Source organism: Protomyctophum bolini (assembly GCF_963924005.1).
Source record: "Protomyctophum bolini genome assembly, chromosome: 2".
Classification (NCBI taxonomy): Eukaryota; Metazoa; Chordata; class Actinopteri; order Myctophiformes; family Myctophidae; genus Protomyctophum; species Protomyctophum bolini.
Window position 1 is genome coordinate 29,652,530 of NC_137863.1, and position 22,758 is coordinate 29,675,287.

Genomic DNA, 22,758 nt, shown 5'->3' on the forward strand with positions numbered 1-22,758 from the left:
TGCAACACACACTGTGTGTGTTGGTTAGTGGGTTTTAGGGTAAATTGGGTTCCAGTTCAAAACCAAAATACACAGGAGTTTTCATACTATGACGAGAGCTTTCATAACATTGACTGCCTTATTGTTCATTGCATTTGGCTGTGACATCTAAAGTTATCCATTTTCTTTACCATATTAAAATACATTCTTCACATCTATTTAATCATTGCAAGATAAATGTGAAAAAAGATTAAAGGATGTTTTCCATTTCCATATCTAATTGTATAACATCTGCATACACACTAATTTAAACTTCAATTAAAACGTGCAAAACGTGGTTATTACCCTGATTTAGTTGAGAATACAATGATGTGCTGTACAACAGAGAGCCACTCTGTTTTGCTACTCTGTGGTGTGTCATTACTTTTGCTTCAGTGAGTGTGTTGTTTTTTCATAGGATGCCGCCACTCGTGTTGGCTCATTCCCGAGAGTTAGCAGCTCTCTTCAGGAGACCGGTCGACATCTGACAGCTGGATACTCTATTCAAAAGATGTAGAGAGGGAGCACTCTTGACTGGTGAAATGAAGGGTGGTGTATTGCTCATGTGAATGTGTGTGCACTTGTGGTGCACACAGAAATGGAGTCAGTCCTGGACTTGATACCTTCACAGCTTCAGCCTTTACCCTGGCTGGCTGTGTTTCCATTCACACCCCTGCTCACGTAGAATGCCCTTAAAAACCATTTAGCTGCGAAGGCACGCTTGTCTGTCCCCCATTCACAGCTCTAGACACTAATTACTTTTCTGAAGCAATGGACAATTCTGTGTTCCCTCAATGCTTCTATTTTTCTCAGTGCAATGCTAGCTGACTGGACGTCAGGACTGCAATGTACACATATAAAATATTAAGCGTGTTAAGGTTACATTAATTTTTTTCAATATCCCACCCTGGAAACAATGCAGCTTAAGAGAAAATCACCAACAGCAACAAGGGCCGCAGAATTATGTAGAACAGAAAGGTCAATAAATAGTTTATTAGTAGTATTAAGTTAAATAGTATAATTTAACTAAGAGTATACATTGAATTATGTGGATAGAATAGAATAGAATACTATTCTATTAGAATACTTCATGAAACTTGTTATAAGTCGATGTAATTAACATATTTCTACATTGACAGACAATGAGAAGACAAGGACTGCTGTTCGTGGTTATGAATAGCCATGACTGTGTAGTACGTCACACTGTAAATCGCAAAAACATGTGATTTAATATTTTGAGGGCAAAAAAATAATACAAAATAAATAATTAGAGCATAGCTGTGATCATAATATGGACATACCTAACAACTAGATATATTTTATTTTGTTAAGAGTGAAAACGTTGAGCTAAGGGGAGATGAAGGATATAATACAAGATGTTGAGTAGAGAGGGACATGGAATAAACAGGAAACAAAGAAGAGATGAAAGAATAAATCAGAGCAGACAATGAACACTCACCGGAATACGCCCAGTAGGAGTCACCTGCCGCCCTCTTCCCCCTCATCCCAAATGTTGTTTCATGATCTCCAACTCCTATCGAGTAAGGCTGGTCACCCAGTACAGCTGAGGGGAAACACATCATGGTTAGAGGATCCACACACAATAGAATTATGAGTACCTATATTCTGGGGGAACATTTGCCCAAAACGGCAGATGATCTACAAGCTCGGAGCAACGCTTTTTTCCCGAAGTTTCAGTCTGAAACTGAAGCCTGTAGATTTCTGAACCAATCAGAAGGTACCATCCCCCTGGGCTATGGGAAAGGCATTTGCCAGAAAAGGCTATGTTTGTAGCCTGCATCTCACGCAAGTCCGAAGGAGAAAGAGGGGGGCAGTGTGTGAAGAAGCATGTTTATGTTACTACGTTGCTTCTAACCTAAAAAAAATTCAGATACATATTTAGTGTACTGTTTGATGTAACATTTTGGAGGGGTAACAAACTGTTCTTCAATGGATCTAACAAATATGGAAAAGGGATGGGTACTACACAGTAAAACTAGATAAAGTGCCCCTCGGGGCACAGGTCTCTATAATAGGCCAATGTGAAGAGTGCCATTTCTTCTTATGCCTTGGATGGCAATTGGATGATTTGAGGAATTTTGTTTCAAAAATGTGTTTTGCAAAAATCCACCTGTAGGTGGCGCTTAACAGTCCAATGTGAAAAGAGTGGGATATATTCCTCAGCCTAGTAGGAAAGTCTGTGAAAGATTACACGTAAATTGCACGCTGCGTTCATGATTTGAGGCTTTTTGTTCCAAACGGGCAAATTATTTGTTTTTCAAAAGTCGGCCCCCTGGTGGCGCTATAACAGGCCATTCTGGGCAGAGGTTCATCGTTGACATCCAGGGAGTGTGTGAGCAAAATTTGGCATCGACCGGGTTAACGGTGCCGGAGATTAGCTGGTAACAGACAAAGAGACAGACTGACGGACACACACACGCGGACGGAGTGCAAAACATACTCATAAATTGTCTCCACCAGGCCGAAGGTTGGTGTAAAAATATAACCAAATGGACATGCAACATTTGTATACACCATCAGTAAAATCAACACCATTTTTCAGTGTATCAATTCAGTAGGCTAATAGTATATTTTAACATTCCAGTTATGAGCTTTTTACATGTGATTCTACTTGGCCAGGCAGCTGCTTGCGTGATTGGCTAAGCTCACAGGCTAACCAGTAACAAAACAGCAGCAGCTAGTGATGTAGGATGGTCCCCTAAATGAGACCGCTCCACTTTCAGTACAGGTGTCACTGTTTGACACAGTGACTTAATGGGATGTGATGATCTTCCCCATCACCTGGGGTCTGTGGAGAACAGAAGGTAACTATTCCTCATACAATACTCTCTCTCTCTCTCTCTCATAAGTCACCATTCATCATCTTAGCTTTATAGCAGCAGCTGCAGCTACTCTGAGCAAAGTTTACTTTTGAAATTGATCTAGACTAACATAATCAAATCACCAGGGTTCAAATACCCAGGGTTGCTTTCTGAAGGAGTGAAATGTCTTTTTATGCTTTGAGGAGAAGCTCATTCATATCGCAGCATCGGGCAGTGTCTTGAAGGAACACTTCACCACTTTTCAACCTATCTTCATATAATAGGTTCTCTCTAATAATCATGGTAAAATGGCACAATTTTTTTCTACTCAGTCTGTGTCTCATAGGAGAGCTGTGGGCACTTCAGAAACCCGTTCTCAAATTTCGTTCTGATTGTAGGTTTTCTGTAAGACACCACCGTGAGTTATGCAATGAACTAAACTCATTCCCAGCTTCTTCCGTTTTACCTCGACTCTCAGCAGCTCTTCTCTATGCCACCTCTACGCAATTATCGGATATTAAGGATCAGGGATCACAGAGTCCGAAGATTCAATGAAACCAGAACAGCTTGCGTATGCCCAAGTTTGTAAACATGTTGTTGTTTGCCAACTCCATTTACAAAAACAACATTCACATAGACGCTAAAAGACGGCCCCAAAGGGTACACAGTTATCATTCACTGCTTACAGGCAGATTACAAACCTCGAAGAAATCAAACGCTGAACACAATTACGTACACTGAACAGACAATACCCAGAGCAGGCACAGTACCCAGAGCAATTATGATCCCTAATCAAAGTCATTGTGTAACATGCAGTACATTTTTACATTTGTTGTGTAGGCTACACTTCTCCAGGGCAGAAGTACTGTGAAGCCATTGTCAAGTGAATGAATGAAAAGTAAAAAATAAAAAACAATATACGCCTTTTTTACAGGTGGCTTGAAAAGCCAGCTGTCGACATTCACCCAGAGAACTAGTAGCAATATTTTCATGATCGGCTAGTCTCTAATCCAATGGGAGACTAACAGCCATTGGGACACTAAGCCCCACGGCCAATGGGACACTAGCAGCTCTCTTCCTGTGTAGACAGCGAGAGGTGTCATGCTGTGTTGTGTGTGTGACTGTGTGTGTGTGTGTGTGTGTGTGTGTGTGCGTGTGTGTGTGTGTGTGTGTGTGTGTGTGTGTGTGTGTGTGGATGCGCAACAGTGACACATACATACAGACAGACACGCATTGCTGCGGATATATATATAAAAACGCTGGCCAGTGGCTGTAGACTGTTCTAGAGAAACTCTGGCAGTGAATGTTAACAAGGCTACTGTGTTAAATGGTCAGATGGGTGTGCCGCGAACACCTTTTGATATTTTCAAATGCTGGTCCAGAAAAGGTTGGGCTACCACAGTTGTAAAGCTCCTTTAGACAGTGAGCTGTGCAAAATAAATGCAGTACACTCACCCCTACTGTATTCCAAATATGCGCCCACCACATGCATACTCACTCCCACTACAGCTACTCAAGCCTAGCTCAGCTCTTGCTTAAAGTTGCGTCATTACAAAGGGATTAATTACCCTAGGCACAGCATCAAGAGGACTCTCCTCCTGCTTCAGGTGACACAATCTGCTCATCACAGCTGGCAGCATGCACATTTACCATATTATTTACTTTGGGCATGTCGTAGGCAAAAAATAAGTTATATGGTTATATGTATAACCTTATGCCGGTGTTGCACAATGGTGATAATATAGCAGATATACAAGCCCACAACTATTTTTATCATGTGACAATTTACACATCAATTAAATACATTACAAGGAGAGAAGTCATGATTAAAGCCATGAATGCCTTGCCTACTATAATAATATCAACTGTGGATGACAGTGACAAAGTTTATTTTAAAATGAAAGGACATCAAAATTATTTGGTACGAGGAAAAGAGAGAGGCAGTGGGCGTGTCCATGGGGAGAAGAGAGGCCTATTTAAAAGCAGGTTGTTGAACAGTCGGCTGCTCCATCTTTGATCAGAGCGCAGAGGAGACAGCACCATGTCAACAGTTTATACTCCCCTGTGGGCACTGGATTAAAGTCACAGCCCTTCTGCCAGAGCAGACAACAGTGCTGGGGGAGAAGGAGACGAGACAAGAGCCTGATATACAGTAGAGGCAGGATGAGGCCAAATTGAAAAATGTGAGGTTCTTCATTCCATGGCCTACTGAGAGTATTTTCTATTTTTCTCTGTGTCGGAATTTATTAAAATAGACCAGTCACCCACGTACAAGAAGAAGAACCAGGTAGCCCCCCCTTCACGCAACCCTATCAGGGTTTTGAATGACGCTTCCAGACCACGACGGGGTTGTGGCCGTCGCTTGCTGCCTGCTTTCTACTAACACATCGAGGTGACAGACAGGCTGACAGGCAGCCCAGAGCATGCAGGCAGAGCGCGCCACGGGATGGTTATATATTTCATAATACATTAGGCTACATAAACGCTGGTGCCACCCATCAGGCATTTCATTTACATGGTTTTACATTCACCATCGCTGATGAGCAGCGCAAGCTTGTTAGGAGGGAGGCTTGTTCATTGTAGGAACTAATAAACATGTGTTGCAACTTGTGAGCCAACGTGAGCCAGGATGTCATAGGTTTTGCGGATTCGCCGTTTTGCCTGTTTAAATGGAGACTCGAGGAAATGGCGTTCTCAAAGATTTCCACACACAGGTGGTTTCACTTTGCGTTTTCACCCCCCCCCCCCCCCCCCAAATGCTGTTCTAAAGGGACCCCAGCAAACGATACTTTATTTTGCTGTTTCCTATGAACACCGTTCTCGTGTAAAGACCACCAATAATCCCCGCCCCCAAATAAATAAAAAAACATGGCTTCAAGTCTTTGGTTTCCCCAGTTATCCCAAATCCAACTGTATACATACAGTTGGATGTGCATTTCGTAAGCATGATGATGTAAAACGACACAAATGACAGGGCATTTTTGCAACATTATATCATTGATTTCTTCACATCAGACAGTGATGTTTTAGGTTGGAAACCTAAAAATGTTATTTTGTCATAAATGTTTTCCTTTAACGCTGAGGATTTTACTGTGCAAAGGGGCACAGTATCCCTGAACATGGGAACACAAAAATTGCCAAGATCAGCCAAAGATGTGGCACAGAGGGAGCAAGGCTGACACCTCCAACATAAACCTTAGAAATAATAAAAAACAAGACCTCAATTCCCAATGCAGACATTTAGGCCTCCACAGCCAAAAAGAAAAAAGCAGTTTCAGCGAAACCAACAGTTTAAGAGCACATTACGGTAAAATTATGTCCATTACTGTACAGCTACAACAATTCACAGAATGACTCAACTGCGCAGTTACAAACAAAGCCCTTGATTTAAATGTCTCTCCTCCTGAAGACTTCCTCCATAGCTACCTAATTCCTGTACTTTCACGTCTAATCATATCTGTATGCATTGATACTTGCCTTCACAGTGCTGGATTTATTATCTCCACCGGGCCGAATTATCATTGCAATTCATTGAAACACGGTAATGTTCAATCATAACACTACTGAGAAAGTTTCATCTGTATGATAATGTCATAATGAACACTTAAAAGTTACACAAATGTCAAAACATGTGAAATGTCATGTGTGAGAAACCAAATTAATTAAATGATTACTTACTAAATAGATAAGTCAATCAAGACAAGTGACTAGGAAAAGTCAAGAAAACTGGACAATATGCACGATTGATATTGCTGCTGAATTCACTTTACAACATGCGTAAAATTTAATTAAGTGCAAGAGGCTGCTTGAATCCAATGAATTAAAACATTTACATTGTTGGAGGCAATTATGCACAGCTGTTGCAGAAACTGCAGTTGTTAGGATTGCATGCCATCTCTGTTAGAGAATGAGAATGAGAGAATTAACATGAGGCAACATTTTGATTGAGTAGTTAGTTATGATTGGATGCTGGATGCAGCAGGAAAATATTATTGGTTGTTTCAGTACAAACTGTAAGAAGAAAACCATGCAGAATTCTAACCAGAATTTGCGTGAAAATAAAAAATGATCTCACTAAATCAGACACCATAATGTCTAAATCTATAAATGTGTTTTCATCTCTGAAACTAAGTAGATGTGCATTATACAGTAATTAGGCTTTTGTTTTATTTGAAAAGCAATGCCAAGTTAATTTGGTGATAAATTAAACCTAAATAACAATGTGATTAATAGCACATTGTAAAATCATTCTTCAACCATTTGTAAATGGCCAGTATGCTAAGTTTGTGCTTATAATTAAAAAGAAAGGAGTGGGGGGATCATTCTCCCATTAAAACATGCATGCACCACACACACAATATATAGGCTAGCAGTCATTGAGGAACCATTGTTCTATTGTCTGAGTTCAAACTGTAAGACTTCCTGTGGAGAAGCCCTAGGCATAGGCTGAAACTACACACCAAGCAGCAATGGCCAATTTTCATACTTGTTAGTCATCTGTAATCATAGTCTTGCCCCTTTCTGTCTTACCCAATGGTAGTAAAGTGAAGTACATACACCAGAGGGTCTGGCTTCGCTTTGGTTCAAATTAAGCCCCTGACCAGATTAAACACATAAAGGGTTAGTTATCTGGCTGTCACTTGAGCCCATCTATAGTTAACACAACAAAAGGGTATCTGAAGACACAGACACAGTAAATATATGCTCAGGAACTCGATGAACTGACTTTGACAGTGGTTCAGTTTTCATCCCTTCTATTTGTCTGGTAGAAAGACCTTACCAATAATTATGATTGGATTTGCATGAACCGTTGTGTAACGTTTGGTCATGGGACAAAGAGGAGCTGATTAAAGGCCTTTTCAGACGGGCAGCGACTGACGCGCAGAGTAATTCATTTTCAATGAGAGGCGTGCGTTTATTTTGAACGCGCAGAGAAGTTGAGGGGCGATTACATCATTACGCAAGCGTATTTTCGTGGCCGCAGTCCCGTGAAATTGGCACGCGCGTACTCGTTTCGTGCACACATGTCCCATGCCCCTCATGAACAGACCTGGAGCAGACCTGTCGTTAATCCAGGCGACAATGCCTGTGTCACCCGTTGCCCATCTCAAAAGGACCTTAAGATGTTAGAAGGTTATCTACTATCCTACTGTACTGCTGATGTAAACATAGGGCAAATGACTCAAAGCCACACCGAAAGAACACTTTGCATGTGCCACTTTTAAACACCCTGGGAAATACCGGGAAATACCGATACAGGCAGTCTGCTTTCCTCATTAAATACTCTTTGATGTTAGTAATCGATACTTCAATGCTTATTTATATATATTGAAGTACAAAAAGTGAGGTAGTACCTCTGTAATATTGTCTCTGAATGGCAGAAGGTATAATTGTCACCATTCTTCATGTCTTTCTCAAAACCTAAACAAGAGCCGAGCACCAAATCCAAATGATACTATTATGTTCTATAGAAACGTAATGACAGGCCTAACACCATCACACATCTATCCATTCAAATGGAAATAATCTATGTTACATTTATAAGTGCATTAAGATCAATCAGAACAGGATAAAACAAAGCCATAATAAAACAATGTGTCATCTTGCTGTAATAAGTTAGGAATGTGCACGAAGTGATGCACTATGAGCTTGCCTTCTGCAACTGACACAGATGCATTGCCGGTTTTAATGGGTTAATATGTATACTCATGATACCCACAATACACTAAATAGTGTGTTAATTGTGCCATCGATGGCTGTTACAGAGCGCTAGGGCCGACTTGATCGCTGTATCTAAATGAAAGAATAAGCTTAATTAACTGAAAAGGTACAATCGTTGTTTACTCTGTAAATCAGTGCAGATTAAAAAAAACTCGAAAAATAGGGCTGGAGGACACAGGGAAAACACAGTGAAGAGTAATCACTGGCAGTTACATCACAGCTGAGGAACAAATCTCTGCAGTCACATGCTTCCGTTTCCCCCGTTGATATAATGCTACAGTATGCGTATATTAAAGTTAAATTCTGCTGAAATGAGCAACAGACTGAAGGATGTCTGCTTGTGGAAGAAGCCAACTAACTACTTAAGTGATTTAAAGTAATTTACATTAATCCACTCTGTTACGAACCTGTTCAATTACAACCATTTTACCATTTGCCACCAGTAGCAGTCGACGGCACCATGGAGGAATCAAACCCAGTCTCCAGTGGGTCTCCAGATTTTACACTAGGGACCCGTTTTGCAAAACAAATGCTGCAAATCATGAATGCATCATCCAATCTGATCCAAATTATAACCCCAACACCAAATCAAATCATGTATACCCCATACGTTTGCCAGTAGTTAGATTCCCAACATTGTGGGCAGGGCCTATTTCTTACAAATAAACACCATATCGTGAATGCAACATCTAAGAACTAAAAAAACATTGCACAGCATTGATGCACCTATGATGTGATGTATCCCATGGTCATCAGGGTTTCGGGTCTCGCAACATCATACCCCTCACTCAGGTGACCCAGCCGGGGTGATCAAGTCCCGACTTAGGTCCCAGTAGCCACCCACGATCAGTCCTATTAGGGAAAGACAGGGCAACACAGTCCGCCACTCCCGAACTACTCTGCTAGGACTGGGAGGTCTGGCGCGTGGAAGGACTAGGCTCTGTGGGTTGACTCCTGTCCGGGGCCCCGGGCCCCTCCTACGTTTCACCAGGTCCACTCCTGCTCTCACCAGGTGTAGAGCAGGACCTGTGCGTTGCACCAGACACTTCATTCAGTATTGAGCCGCAATGGTTCCGCAGGCTTCACATCCAATCATGCCCAAATTGGAATCGCATGTCGAGTGGCCTCTAACGACACCTCAAAAAGCACTTCCACTTCTGCTCATAGGGGGCACCACAGATAGGGCTGGATTTTGAAGGTGCGTTTTACCATGTGGTAATACATAAATTGGCCTCGCTCTGCGCACAATCGTATTATGAAAGCCTTATCGTCCCGTGTTGAACGCACACACATATGGAATACGACGTTGCTGAATATTTTAGCATTGTGGGAGTGTCCATATGTTAATTATTTTCGCTTTGCGCAATTTGCTATTAAGCCCCTTGACCTGCGCATAACGATTAGACGTGGGTCTAGGCACCTCATAAACGCAAAAAGAATTTAAAGCACTGTTTGATTTTACACTTGAGCGGCTCTGGGACGCTGCTGGAGTGTTGCCAAGTCTGTTTATTATAAGCGGCTTCTTTTTCTGTAAAGTTGCTTGTAAATATTGGTAGTTGTGGTTGCTTTTCTTGTTTCTAAAGGTTTCTCCTAATGTTGTTTAAACCAGTGATCCTCACACAGCACATTCCCATGTCAAGGATCCCCAGATTAATGCATTTGCCCAACTTAAGGACGGCTAATACAAAAATGTAATTAAAATGTTACTTTTGAAAATAGCAGATCTACCAGCTCACAATGAATCACATTCATTCATTAAAACTATGAACTCTGACTGCAGGCGGATATATAATGATCATTATAACAATGTGCAAGAAAATATTTAAAAAGATGGAAGGACTTTATATTTGTGGACAATCAAAATATGTTTTTTATTTTAATGTGGTGTCATTAAAATTAATCTGGATATAGCAGACTCACTATCTAGAAAATAAAAACATGGCACTTCATTTAAAATAGGTTACAGACCCCTGTTATATGCGCTTATTTTGGGATTCTTTTTATAGACCTATTTACTTGTTTCTATGAGACATGGCAACAGCCAGCAAAAGACGCATCCATTCTTTTTGAAAGGTTGAGATTAGAAACGACCATAATTATTTCATTTCTCAACCTTAAAAATAAATAAAAACATCTCCATAATCCTTGAGAGGTTTGCTTTCATACGCTGTATCACACTCGATCCAAGTCTTCTTCAATAAAATGCTACGAGCGAAGACCATACCATCACGGGCATACGCACCACGCATTCAACTCATTACTCATTTCAAATATAATATAATTATAATTTAAATTAAAATATAATTTTACTGGTGTTTCTCAATAGAAACAACTTATTTTGAGGCATAAAGGTGACAGCATGCAGTGCAATAGGAATAATTAACCCAAATGTGACAAAGTCATATGTCATGTCTTCTATGGTGCCAGCCTGAAGAAATGTAATAATAACGATCCCCAAAGTGCGCATTCCGTATGTGACATCAGCTGACTGGTAAAGAAAATAGTACGGACATGTTGATTGGGTAACTCTCAAACACGCCTTAAACACTCCCATGACTAATTCAAGGCCGTTTTGCGCACTCCACGGGGTGTCGAAAGCGCTTCTTAACATGCTTAAAATTGCAATATGACATACCTCACGCCCCCAGCTCATATTACTGTAATAGGTAAAACGCACCTTCAAAATCTAGCCCTATAGTCTCACACACCATTTGGCCCCACAGCCTCCTTATGTCGTGACGGCTGCACCCAAAACAAATGGTCTCTCTTCAACAAACTGAAACAGCACCATAGGTGCGAGTAGGACACCTACAGGTTGACAAGTTAATTGACATGTCAATAAAGTTATTCGAGGTACACTAGATGTAGTCTAGTAGTCATTAGTCAAGACTTCAGACGTTCTTTTACTTTACTTGAAATTACTTCTCTACGCCAGGAATGTAGGACAGCAGACATGTACACTTCAGTGTACTGTATGTATTATGTTAATAGATTCAACTATTTGCTATGTAAACTTAGTTAGCTAATCAAGTAACTGCCATTGTTATAGGATGTTAAATCACCATGGCATTCACAGCATGAAGGAAGAACATGTATCATTATAGTCAGCAGCATTGAGAGATGATGGTACAGGTTTCATTTGGTTATGTTTGATTCAGTGTGGCTAAGTCTCCATGGTTACCACATGCAGACCACTGCTATTTTGTTTTTGCATGAAGCAGGGAGATGCCTAAATTCACATGCCGCCAGAGTCCCGTCTTAAAAATATTTTAGCATTGTATCCAAATTTTCTGAATTCTTTAAGAAATAACAAACTAAAAAGTTGTAAAAACATAGGTTCCTACTTTTCAGAATTCTCTAAGAAATAACCAACTAAAAAGTTGTAATTTGAACATAGTCCTATTTGATAACTTTTTGTCTCAAATAGAAACTTAAAAACTTACTTTAAACTGATATTAAGTACTGTATCAAAGCAAGCAGCATGGTAGAAAATTATGCCGAAAACCGATCACATAAGTTGGTGCCAATGTTCATGTTTATTTTTTTAGACTAGACATTATGTTCCCGTGACGAGATTTGTTTTCAAAGCCTGAACTATTAACTTAAACTGTAGGCCTACCGTCTAATACAGCCCCTGAAGATTAACATTGGGAATTACGATAACGTGCCTTGGTATTTAATAAGATGAAGAGTCTATGGCCAGGGCAGGGCAGGGTAGTACCCGTCCACGATTGTGCATTCAGCTCTAAACATGGGATGGGTCAGCTCAGCCTCTGTCTGTCAGCAGCAGAGGGTTTTGAACAAGATTAGTGTAGCAGATTACCCTGCCACTGACTCATCGAACAATTTGTTGAATGTTTTCCTGTGTTCTCCCCTAAATTATGTTGAATTATTATTATTATTATTATGTAGAAATAAGGTCACAGTTCACACTGGGTTAAAATCTCACCTTTATTATTTAAGTTAAGTAAATCATGTTGTTTGGAAAATGTTTGACATGTGTCTTGTTACTGCAGTGCTTCCTGGTTCTGGCCAAGGTATATTAAATGGAGGTAAGGTCACCAACGTCATTTTCGCTATCATGCAATTCCAGGCGGCAGATTCGTCGCACTATGGGAGGCAAACTACCCCCGGAAGTTTGGCAGAATGCACTGGAGTCATGAGAGCTCAGTGACCAGCTCATGAACACTATTTCTGAATGACAGATCTTTTGTAAAGTAATCACTTCTGGAAAATAACAGAAGAGATATAACACATTATTGTCTGCTGTGTTGCTTTTCGATGTGTACACTGTGTAATTTTATAGAGGTATCTAAAGAGCAAATAGTACATGTCTGAACGTGCCAAGTATCGCGAGACTGTCCACCGTTTCCTGTCTGGCAGCCAAATCTCGCGATACCCCCGGAACAGAAACGATACCTGCTGCTGTTTAAATCCTCAAATAAGATGATTTACTGTGCACATTGAAAAGCAAGTGATTAGAAAAACAAACTGTGACAGCCCTCAAATATTTGGAATCACTGCTTCCGGCATCACTCCAATATGGCGGTAACGCTTCGTCTATGTAAACACCTCAAACATGCACGTAAACATGCACAGTCATGTGCATACATGCATGTGCACAGGCACCCTTACATTCTGAATGAATAGTTACTAATTACTAATTAGTAACTATTCATTCAGAATTAGTTACTAATTTCTGCTTTGATCAATTCATAAATATGATAAATAAATGGGTAAATAAATATATATATGAGAGTAGAATAGGATTACAAAAACGTTTTAATGTTTTTTAAAGCAACCAGAGTTACGTCATCACTCCAATATGGCGGAGGCACTGTTACTATGGGACTTAACGGGAGTGTCGCCTCTTTAGATGGGAGGGGGACCTTCCACTTTCGAGCAGTCAATGTAGGGCTGAAGTGGAGTTAGGACCAACCTGGCCAGTAGTTGTAAATAGAGTTGCTGTTTTCTTGTTGGAACACCATTTTGTTGCACTGGACACTTTGGGAAAGTTGAATAAAACAGATTGCTTTTGAGTATTCCTGCAAATTTGAACATTTGAGTATTTTTTATACTTGAGTATTTTTGGGAGTATGTTGAAAGCTCAGTGCCTTTTTTGTGCACACACTACCCTCACTCAAGGACAGTGTGACAGGATGAAGGCACTACTTTCTCCTGATGGGGGCACCTCATATCACTGGCAGGAGGGTACCAGTAGGGTACAATAGAAGTGATTGTGATGTGGCAAGTTGCAACATAGAAGTGTGAGGGGGATTAATTGGCATAATGGTCAAATTGGTATAAAAAAATTGGCAAACATTATTGACTGCTTAATATTAATAATATAAGAGTTGAAAAGCCCTGAGCCCCAAAGGAAATGAAAGGTACTATATGTTTACCCAGGGTAACTGGACTAAGCTCAAGCACTTGTTTACAGCCAGGCCCTGCTCATAGAACATTTCATGGTAGGGGTTCAATGCCTTGTCCAAGGGCACCTTCCGATATCAAGACCGCTCCGCAAACCGTTCAGCCACCGCTGCCCCGGTCACAGGTCACTCTGCTTGTAACAGTGGGTCTGTGCTAAATCCCCCTTGATAATATACATGCCATTACGTTATTCCTCCTCTGAACTCCATTGAATTGGCCACTCCAGGATATAAACTCACACATCACCAGTCTTCCGGCAGTATGTGGAAACTCTGGGTTCCATTTACTGCTCTGTTGTGTGCCAAGATACGAACTAGAGCCAACCTACTGTATCTGGTATTCTGCAGTACGTATAAGCAGTAAGCACACATACAGACCCTTTCTGTATCCTCTCTAAACCAGATCACTAGCAAAGTGCAGAGTGAGTAGCGTCACAAGCCAGTCTGTTTCACTCACTTAGCATTACAAATAAAGCCTATTTTGCAAGTGAACGTTCAGGGCCAGGGATTCAGATCCAGGCCTATGCATGTGGCAATTTAGCAAAAACAAGAAGGCTTCCAGTTCTCGTACAAAATGTTTATGACGTCATAATAACACGTGTAATCTCATATTGAGTAGAGAAGTCATTTTCCACTCCATTTATTTCCAGCAAATATAGGTTTATGTGAACACTCTTCATAGTGTTTTATGGCCCCACACACTGCAGGCGTTGATCGCAGAGGTTTCGCTCAATGTGTGTGAAAGGCTCTGCGAGACGATCCAAGCGCTCGCTGATGCCTTCCCGAGTGTTTCTGAATATCTAACATGTTTGATATATGGCTCTCTCGCCGACTGAACATACAGGTCTGATCATACAGTATGAATGGGGTTGCCGCATCCCGAGAAGGTCTGTCTTACAGCCAATGAGAGCATAGGACAGCTGTGTCTGTGAAGACAGAAATTCTGTCTGCCTGTATCGATCAATGGATATAACCTTTATTCTGTGAAACCATATAGGTAAATGAAGGTGTCATACTTATTCCTTGGGTATTCCAACTGTCAAACATATTGATATTGGTAGCTATATTAGTCTAATTTAGCTGTTAGTATAGTCTATAAAACCACTTGAATAATGTTGATAAAACAGTGTCAGAATCAGAGAGAGAGAGAAAAAGATAGACAGAGAGAGAGAGAGATCCTGCACGACACATACGTGAGACGTCAAAATGAATTGGAATAAAAACTAAACAAATGTAGCCTATATGTATCGGGTCTAGATTGCATCTTGGCGAACTCTTGCAGTGTGTGATCCCTAGTGTGAAATACATAACGATCTGATGACCTGGACAGAAACACACACATGGCTTTGCTGTAAAATCCTGCCTATACAATTTTTGCAGGCCTATTCAAAATCAATTTCTTGAAACACTGCTGTTTTTAAGTTTTTCTTAATCCAGAATCTTATATTGCACACTCTGTCAGTCCCTTATGATGTAACATAGACAACTAATACATTTCATTGAAACTTTCTTGACACTGATTGCTTGCTCATGTGTGACCCATCTCAGAGTAAGAGGAATCCAATCGCTAACACAAAGGCTATCCAAAAGCTAAGTGCAAACAAAGGCGGAAGAACAGCATTCAATAGATACTTGTCTGACTCAAGGTAATGATTCTGTGACTCAAGGCAATTATGTGATATTTCTTTAAGTTGCAAATCAATTCCCATTATGCATGCCTAACAGCACTATGTCTTCTTTCATCTTTATTATGGCCTCATGCTAGCCTTTCTCCATTTGGTGTAGGACATTATCATCAATTTAGGGATTAAAATGAGAGAATAAGGACAGATAGTAACTGCCTAACTGGCCAGTTAGTTTTAGTATTTAACCTGTGGGTTATTACTTATTAGGCTAGCACTTAATCATTACTATACTATGAATAGAAATGCATCGCAAAACTCAATTAGCTACATTCACTTTCAATTTACTACATTTACTCTGACTACCGTTTTCCCAATGAATTCATAATAGGGGCAATAATAGTGACAACATGGTAATAATTGATTAGAGAAATGTAATAATATTTAGCATAATATTATAAAATAATAAATAATAATTAAACATCTTAATTACTAATACATTGCCATGTATATCTGTGTTATCTGTAATCAAGAAAGACTGCTGATAACTATAGGCAAGAAAATCTGTGGGTCAGCTATTGTGTCAAATTTAAATGGTCCTTCCCCAATTTGTCAGGATTACACACTTATTTCACTAATATCGTGAAGGCCTATTCAACACTTTTTGCGCAATGGCACAGCTAGAGAGCCTAGAAAGAGACACTTTCCTGTGACCTTTTTTTTTAAGATAATTGTGGGGCCTTTCTGCCTACGGTATATTGATATAGTACAGTGTAGTATTGACAAGAAACGGGGAAAGAGTCAGGGAGTGACACGCACAAAGGTCAGTCGGACTCAGGAATCGAACACGGAAAATTTCAGGATGTCAGGATGCTTCACAGAGCCTATACCTGTATGGTACATGCCTTAACCATTAGGGCCTAGGCCATCGGCGCCCAAGATCCCGTGATTCTTGCGGTGCAATGCGCTCTGAGCTTGTAGATCGGCTATTTTCGACGTGCGACACCGATGCATAACTAAGTATAAATAAGCCTTGAGGCCGACGAGGAAGAGAGTTCCAACCTCTGTCTTGAGATGGCTGTTTACTGCAGGAACAGATGAGCTCTAGAATCCCTAGATGATTAGTGGTTACCTGGGGAGAAGTGCTCTCAGCTGTGATAAACACTGGTGCTGTGAGGTTTAGACTAGCCATGACAATAACAAACATCCTTTGCTAGACATCAAGTCTTTAGGAGTACCAGGTATTTTGTATTCCTCAGGTAATTACCCATCCTTCTTTTTTTTGAGTGGTGCAACCACTCCAAGGAACAGCAATGTCCGTGTTCACCTATGTGACGTTAATGAGCACCAGTATGACTATGAGTACCAGTAGGGGCACTGTTGTGCCAGAAACAGAGAGAGAGAGAGATAGTATTAGTGCTGCACTGTTGCCTGCTAATGAGAGAGAGAGAGAGAGAGAGAGAGAGAGAGAGAGAGGGGGGGGGGGGGGGAGAGGAGAGGAGGGGGAGAGAGGGGAGTTGCACCACTCAGTTCACACGGGTGTGATTTTTTTATCTCCTTTTATTAAATACAATAGTTGTCTTTGTTGAGAATGCCTGAAAACATGTCATTCTGAAATATGAAAATGTCAAATAGCGAAAGGACATGTTATTCAGATCCAGAGTTAATTACGGTTCCACTAACAGGGGGGTTTGAATGTTTGCATTGAAGAATGGAAACATTTGCATTACCCAAAGGGAAGCATGTCAACAGGATCGATAGGGCAGTCTGTAAGCCCCTCTTCTGCCTCCAAAACTATCTAACTCAGCATATCCTCCCATTTGGATTTCTCAGAAATTAGCTGGGACAAATATGTTCATAGCAGAAACTACTGCCATTTGTTATAAAGCCATAGTTACTGGTGGTTTAGTTTGGTCAAATTATAAAAATAAGGGAAAGTATTAAGCTTTTTGATATACACTGGGCAAATGAAAGATCAGAGACATACTGTTCTAACTGTAGGCTATGCTTTATTATTTTTTTGTATACAAACTATGAACAAACCATAAAAATACCTCTCATGATGCTCTGTGTATGTCTGCTAAATGCCTAAATTGTAATGCTCTCCTATTGCTGTGAGGACCAAGGTGTTCAAAAGAATAATCTACCAGTTTCAAGGTTATACAGAGGAATCTGCGTGTGAAAAGTGAAAGCGTCCCAAACTGATCTCTCAGTGTTAACTGAGAAAAAAACAAACATCATCTCTGCAAGGGTTTAATGAGGACTGTCTCCGCTCGTGCTCAGACACCGGTGGACTGTTAGAATCACCTCACTGCTCTGTGCCAGGCAGAAGAGTGAACATCAACTGTTACTGCTTGCAGAGAACAATCTATTATCTATGAAAGTTTATGAAGCTTCAAATCAGATTTGGAAGTTTATTTCATTACAAACAGCTATCTTCATTTAATTGAGCAAAAAGAACATTTTAATGCTAATAAGGCATAAATCTCAAGTCTGTAATGTTGAGGTTGGGTGCAGCTGCTTTTTTACAATCTGCCATGATTTAGTGTTCCAAACATAAGGATAATGATAGGACAAATTAATCTACTTCCTCCATATTTAATTGATTCTGCCATATTATCTACTCAACCTCATGTAAACTGAAAGTTATTTGTCCACGTGAAAGACAGGGACATTGCCAGCACAATTGCTGGGAATTTTCACCCGCACAATTATATTTTCATAATGTTGCTACTTGCTGATGTCTGAGGTGGGCAGGTCTTTCTGTACCTTCATGATGATCAGTGACATCATAGAAGGTAGGTTCTCACATGTCCCAGGAATCGGTGGACTCCCAGCTCCATTTCTTTTTTTTAGGAATATTTTTCTAAATAATATGCACCTTTTTCAACAATTTTGCCCACCTAGGCTATGATAGGCCCTCCCATGATATCTATTTTTAATAATAATTTAAATTTAAAAAAAAGAGTACAAAAAAGGTATGTTCAACTGTTTTATTGTTGAAACTTTCTACCAATATATTACATTGGGTAAAATATACCTGTGTTTAGTGATGGTGTAACACAAAATATGTTTCGTGTTCTAGGGTTAATGAATTACTATTAGTTTTGGAGTATGAATCGGCCTTTACAGTCCATACCTTTTCAAGAAGGCTTAGGCTGCAGTAACAACAATAGGAACAATATATAGTCTGGGCTGTTCTGGGAAATCCAGACCAGCGGCCAGCCCTTCCTTTACAGAATGGAGCATTGACCAACTAACCATGTTGTGAACTTAGTTGAAATAATCAGTGGAAAGCCATGCATTGTAATTAATGTACAATTTAAGTGAATGACGTTGAATACAATATGATAATTTGTAATGTCACCTTGACACCTACTGTACCACTTACACAAACCATGGCTACAAATGTACCCCTTGAACTTAATGGACCTAATGGACCTAACAGTCAAGGAGGATATATCTTGTTTTTCTTCAACATATGCCAAACAGATAACTCTGTCTCTCTCAAGGTGATCTAAGAACCACTCTTTTGAGCTTGCATGGTATCAAAGTATAATACAATGTGAATAATCATGCTCTGATTTCAATTGAAATAAACCAGCTGCAAAATATACCAGATAGACATGGTACAACAAAAAGAAAGTTACCAAGCAAGGAGTCTTATATATGAGCACTTCAATTTGTGGCAAATGGTGGTCATAAGAATGCATACAAGCATCAGCATGGTGGGAAAGGCACACTTTCTGTAAATGGTATATTCCCTAGATGGTGAATGACGGCATTAAGCAATCCTGACATAGCATTACACTTCAGAGCAAGCTTGTTTAAGGGAAACGGGGGTGAGGTGATTGGAGGACAAGGACATATTGATATGGCCAAGTCCTTCAGTGTAGCATACGTCCTTCAGTGATAGTGCCTTATTGCGAGGACATAAATCACTATTGTCATGAAACACAGGAAAGTACAGTCATTTGTCCAGCAGCATTTCTAGTTTCCCTCGTTCTCTCCCTCTCTCTCTCCTCTCTGAAAACAGGTCTGCCTGAAGCTACTGGCCACTGTGGCCAGCATGTCTTTTTTGTTTTGGATGCTGAGCTAGACAGACGAAATGATGTGGACTATAGTAGTCGCTATGGGTAATATTGTTAAGCAATCAATTATCATGCTATACTGAGACCAGCTCAGAGTATCTTCAACTGAAAGGCAAATATGATCAAAACAATCAACAATCATAACAACAAAAAACACTGAAACAGTATGAGGAATGGACTTGAGATAATTATACTGTAAAATAACACTTCAATGTGATCATAAAACAATAATAACCCCATGCCAATTTTATCTGCACATTAGGTCTACACTGCGCACGCACACGCGCACACACGCACACACACACACACACACACACACACACACACACACACACACACACACACACACACACACACACACACACACACACACACACACACACACACACACACACACACGCAAATGTTCACCAAATTAGATAAGACTAATGTATTGTTATAGGATCACATATGTGTAATAGTGAGTATAGAGCCTAGATTTGAAGAAGTTACACCATATTTCTCAGCTTGACATTGTGCATTATGACCTCTTAGGTGTGTTGCAAAGTTACATGTGGGAAATATCGACCTCAATCCATCCACCTGCATATGCTCAACTTCATTTGAAGAATGACAAAACACACCATATGGATGTGTATCAACAACAAAAAGAAAAGGCATCAACAGAGGGATCCCAACAACAAACACACATTTCCACAAGTTAGGATGCCTCAATAATATTCCACTTTCAAATATAAATAACCTGTTACAAATATTGAATTTAAAACAGACAAAAAAGGTGGGTTTTCTTTACTGAAATGGATATGGGATGACAAAAGGCCTATAACTGTATGAACCAAAAGGGGGAAACATTTGTGATGTTGCTCTCCAATAAGAGGTTGTCAAATATGTGTGAAATGTTCTATAAAACAAAGCGAGAAAATGGATCTGTAATTACTGCATGCCAGCGTTAAGGTCTAAAGCTCCTGCCTACAAATGTCACAGCCTAGGTCTGTTGAAACATGCCAGGAATAAACTGTATGCAGTACAGCCTGCAGAGGAAGGGTCGGAAACGGGGGGATTGGGGGAGAATGTGAGTGTATGGGCTTCTGTTGTTCCATCACTTCCACTGTACATCAACTAAACGACACAAATGTCATACATCGATCGAGTCAACCTGTGCAGCATGGCCATGCACAATACTTGTAAAATAAATTGCATTGTCCATAATAATGTGCAATGGGTGCGTGACGTGCGTCATGTCTAACTAAAGATTAAGTCTAAGATTAAGTTTAAATTGGTGCACGCAGTGAATCGACATCGTTGTACACTATGAATAACTGACCATAATAACGCTGACAATGTTAATACTTTAAACCAGGACTTGCAATGAATTCTGAATTGCCCTCTAACAAATTAATCTGGGGGGCACAACGCTACAACTAAACTCGTCTAAATACCGTAGTCTTTGACTCTTGAAAGGGTCGCTGACTATATTATGGTATGATCGTAGCACAGTAGAAATCAGTTCATAATGTCACACTGCAGCTGACATTTGTCTTCATTTTAATTTAGGATATCAACCATCGGCTCGCCCTTGATCAAATGGCATCGCTAAAAGGTTGCATGCATAGATGTAGCAAATGGTCATCAATTTTGAAACTACTTACCAGGGTGACAGTCTATGTGTTTGGGCAAGGTTAAAAACATTAAGGATAAGATCCACCAGTAACTCGGTTCCCGTATTCTCCGCATGTTAGAATACTCATCGAGAGCAACAAGAAGGCAACGGGTGACAAAGTTTTGAGGTTTTAAAATCACATACGCTCAACGGCAGCTTGAGGTCAAGTTGACAAAACGTTCGAATGCAAGGTAAAATAAAACAAAACAAAATAAAGGTGTTGCGTTTAAGCTAGCCTACGACAGTCTCCGTTTGAATCCCAGATCAGTCGTCTCCAACCCCGGCTGAGGAGGCATCTGCTTCGAGGAGTAGACGCAGACCCGTGCGAAAAGAGTTCACAAGCAGTTCGCCTCGACCTTGCACGGAGCGAGCTTCTACATAGCGAAATTCCCAAAGTCAGTATAGAGTCCGTCGGCGATCAATCGCCCTCTTTAACTGCAGAAAAAAGTGGTCAAATAGTATCGATTAGACCGCGCGGTCGTTATTCAGTGATTATCCTTGCCGTCCCCGCACGTCGAAGAAGGACAACGTGGAGAGTACGAAGAAAGCTGTGTGGGAAACGTCCCATTCTTCCATCCAGGAAGTAGACTCGCGGTCAGGCATGACAAGATTCCTGGCCACCGATGCTTTCTATCGGACAGATGCATGAAGGGACCCTGCATGGGGCGGGAGGAGCAGGAGCGGGAGGGGAACTGGGCTCTTGATTTGCTGTATGCCAGACCATGTGTGTTGGAGTGAGATGACTCGCGAGTCGCAATGCATTAAACTAGGCTGTGTTATGGTACAGCATCGTAGTCGGCAGTTATACACTCATTAAATTCACGTTGGATCACAAAATGAACTGAAGGCTATAGCAGGCCTATCAGAACATATCTCTGTCAGCATTTTCTATCTGAGTGGTGCAGCCACTCCATTACTGAGCTTTGTGTGTCCCTGGGTCCCTGGCTGGCTGGCTGGCTGGCTGTGTCCCTGGCTGGCTGTGTCCGAGCACGTTTGGTTTGTTTTCACACAAGTGTCACTGTTGCGCAGCCACACACACACAGTCACACACGCTACCATGCACTAACAATAACCAGTCAAAGGCACCATGACATGTATACAATTCAATTCGAGCTGTTCAATTTGATGAAAGTGGACTTCTGGAGAAGATCCACTGTGTATGTAGTAAGCACTAAAAACTGCTGTCCACGAATGCACAGGGCAAATAAAACGATTAATTCTAGAGGCAATAAACAAGTTGCCCTGTTGACACATTATTAACGAAATGATTTTGGGTGTGACACAGTGACAGTAGCCTACAGTACAGTGATAGTACAGTATAGTACAGTAGAGGGACCCCCTGCATTAGACATCGTGAAACACAATTTTAATAACTACAGTGACACTTGCAGGTGA

General features: G+C 40.6%; 1 protein-coding gene across 2 annotated transcripts in view; it reads right to left on the reverse strand.

The window, feature by feature from the left end:
• Positions 1-21,993, reverse strand: part of LOC308331108 (receptor-type tyrosine-protein phosphatase gamma-like) — a 110,146-nt gene extending 88,153 nt beyond the window's left edge. The window contains exons 1-2 of one of the 2 annotated variants that reach the window (XR_013965550.1): positions 21,353-21,993; positions 1,478-1,582 (exon numbers count right to left, since the gene is read on the reverse strand). Coding sequence is in view for 1 of the 2 variants with exons in the window: in XM_080786264.1 (XP_080642390.1) it covers positions 1,478-1,582; positions 21,353-21,437 (190 nt within the window). In the remaining variant the exon portion in view is untranslated. The remainder of the gene's footprint in view (positions 1-1,477; positions 1,583-21,352) is intronic. The other variant, XM_080786264.1, reaches the window with a different exon arrangement.
• Positions 21,994-22,758: the final 765 nt, after the last annotated feature.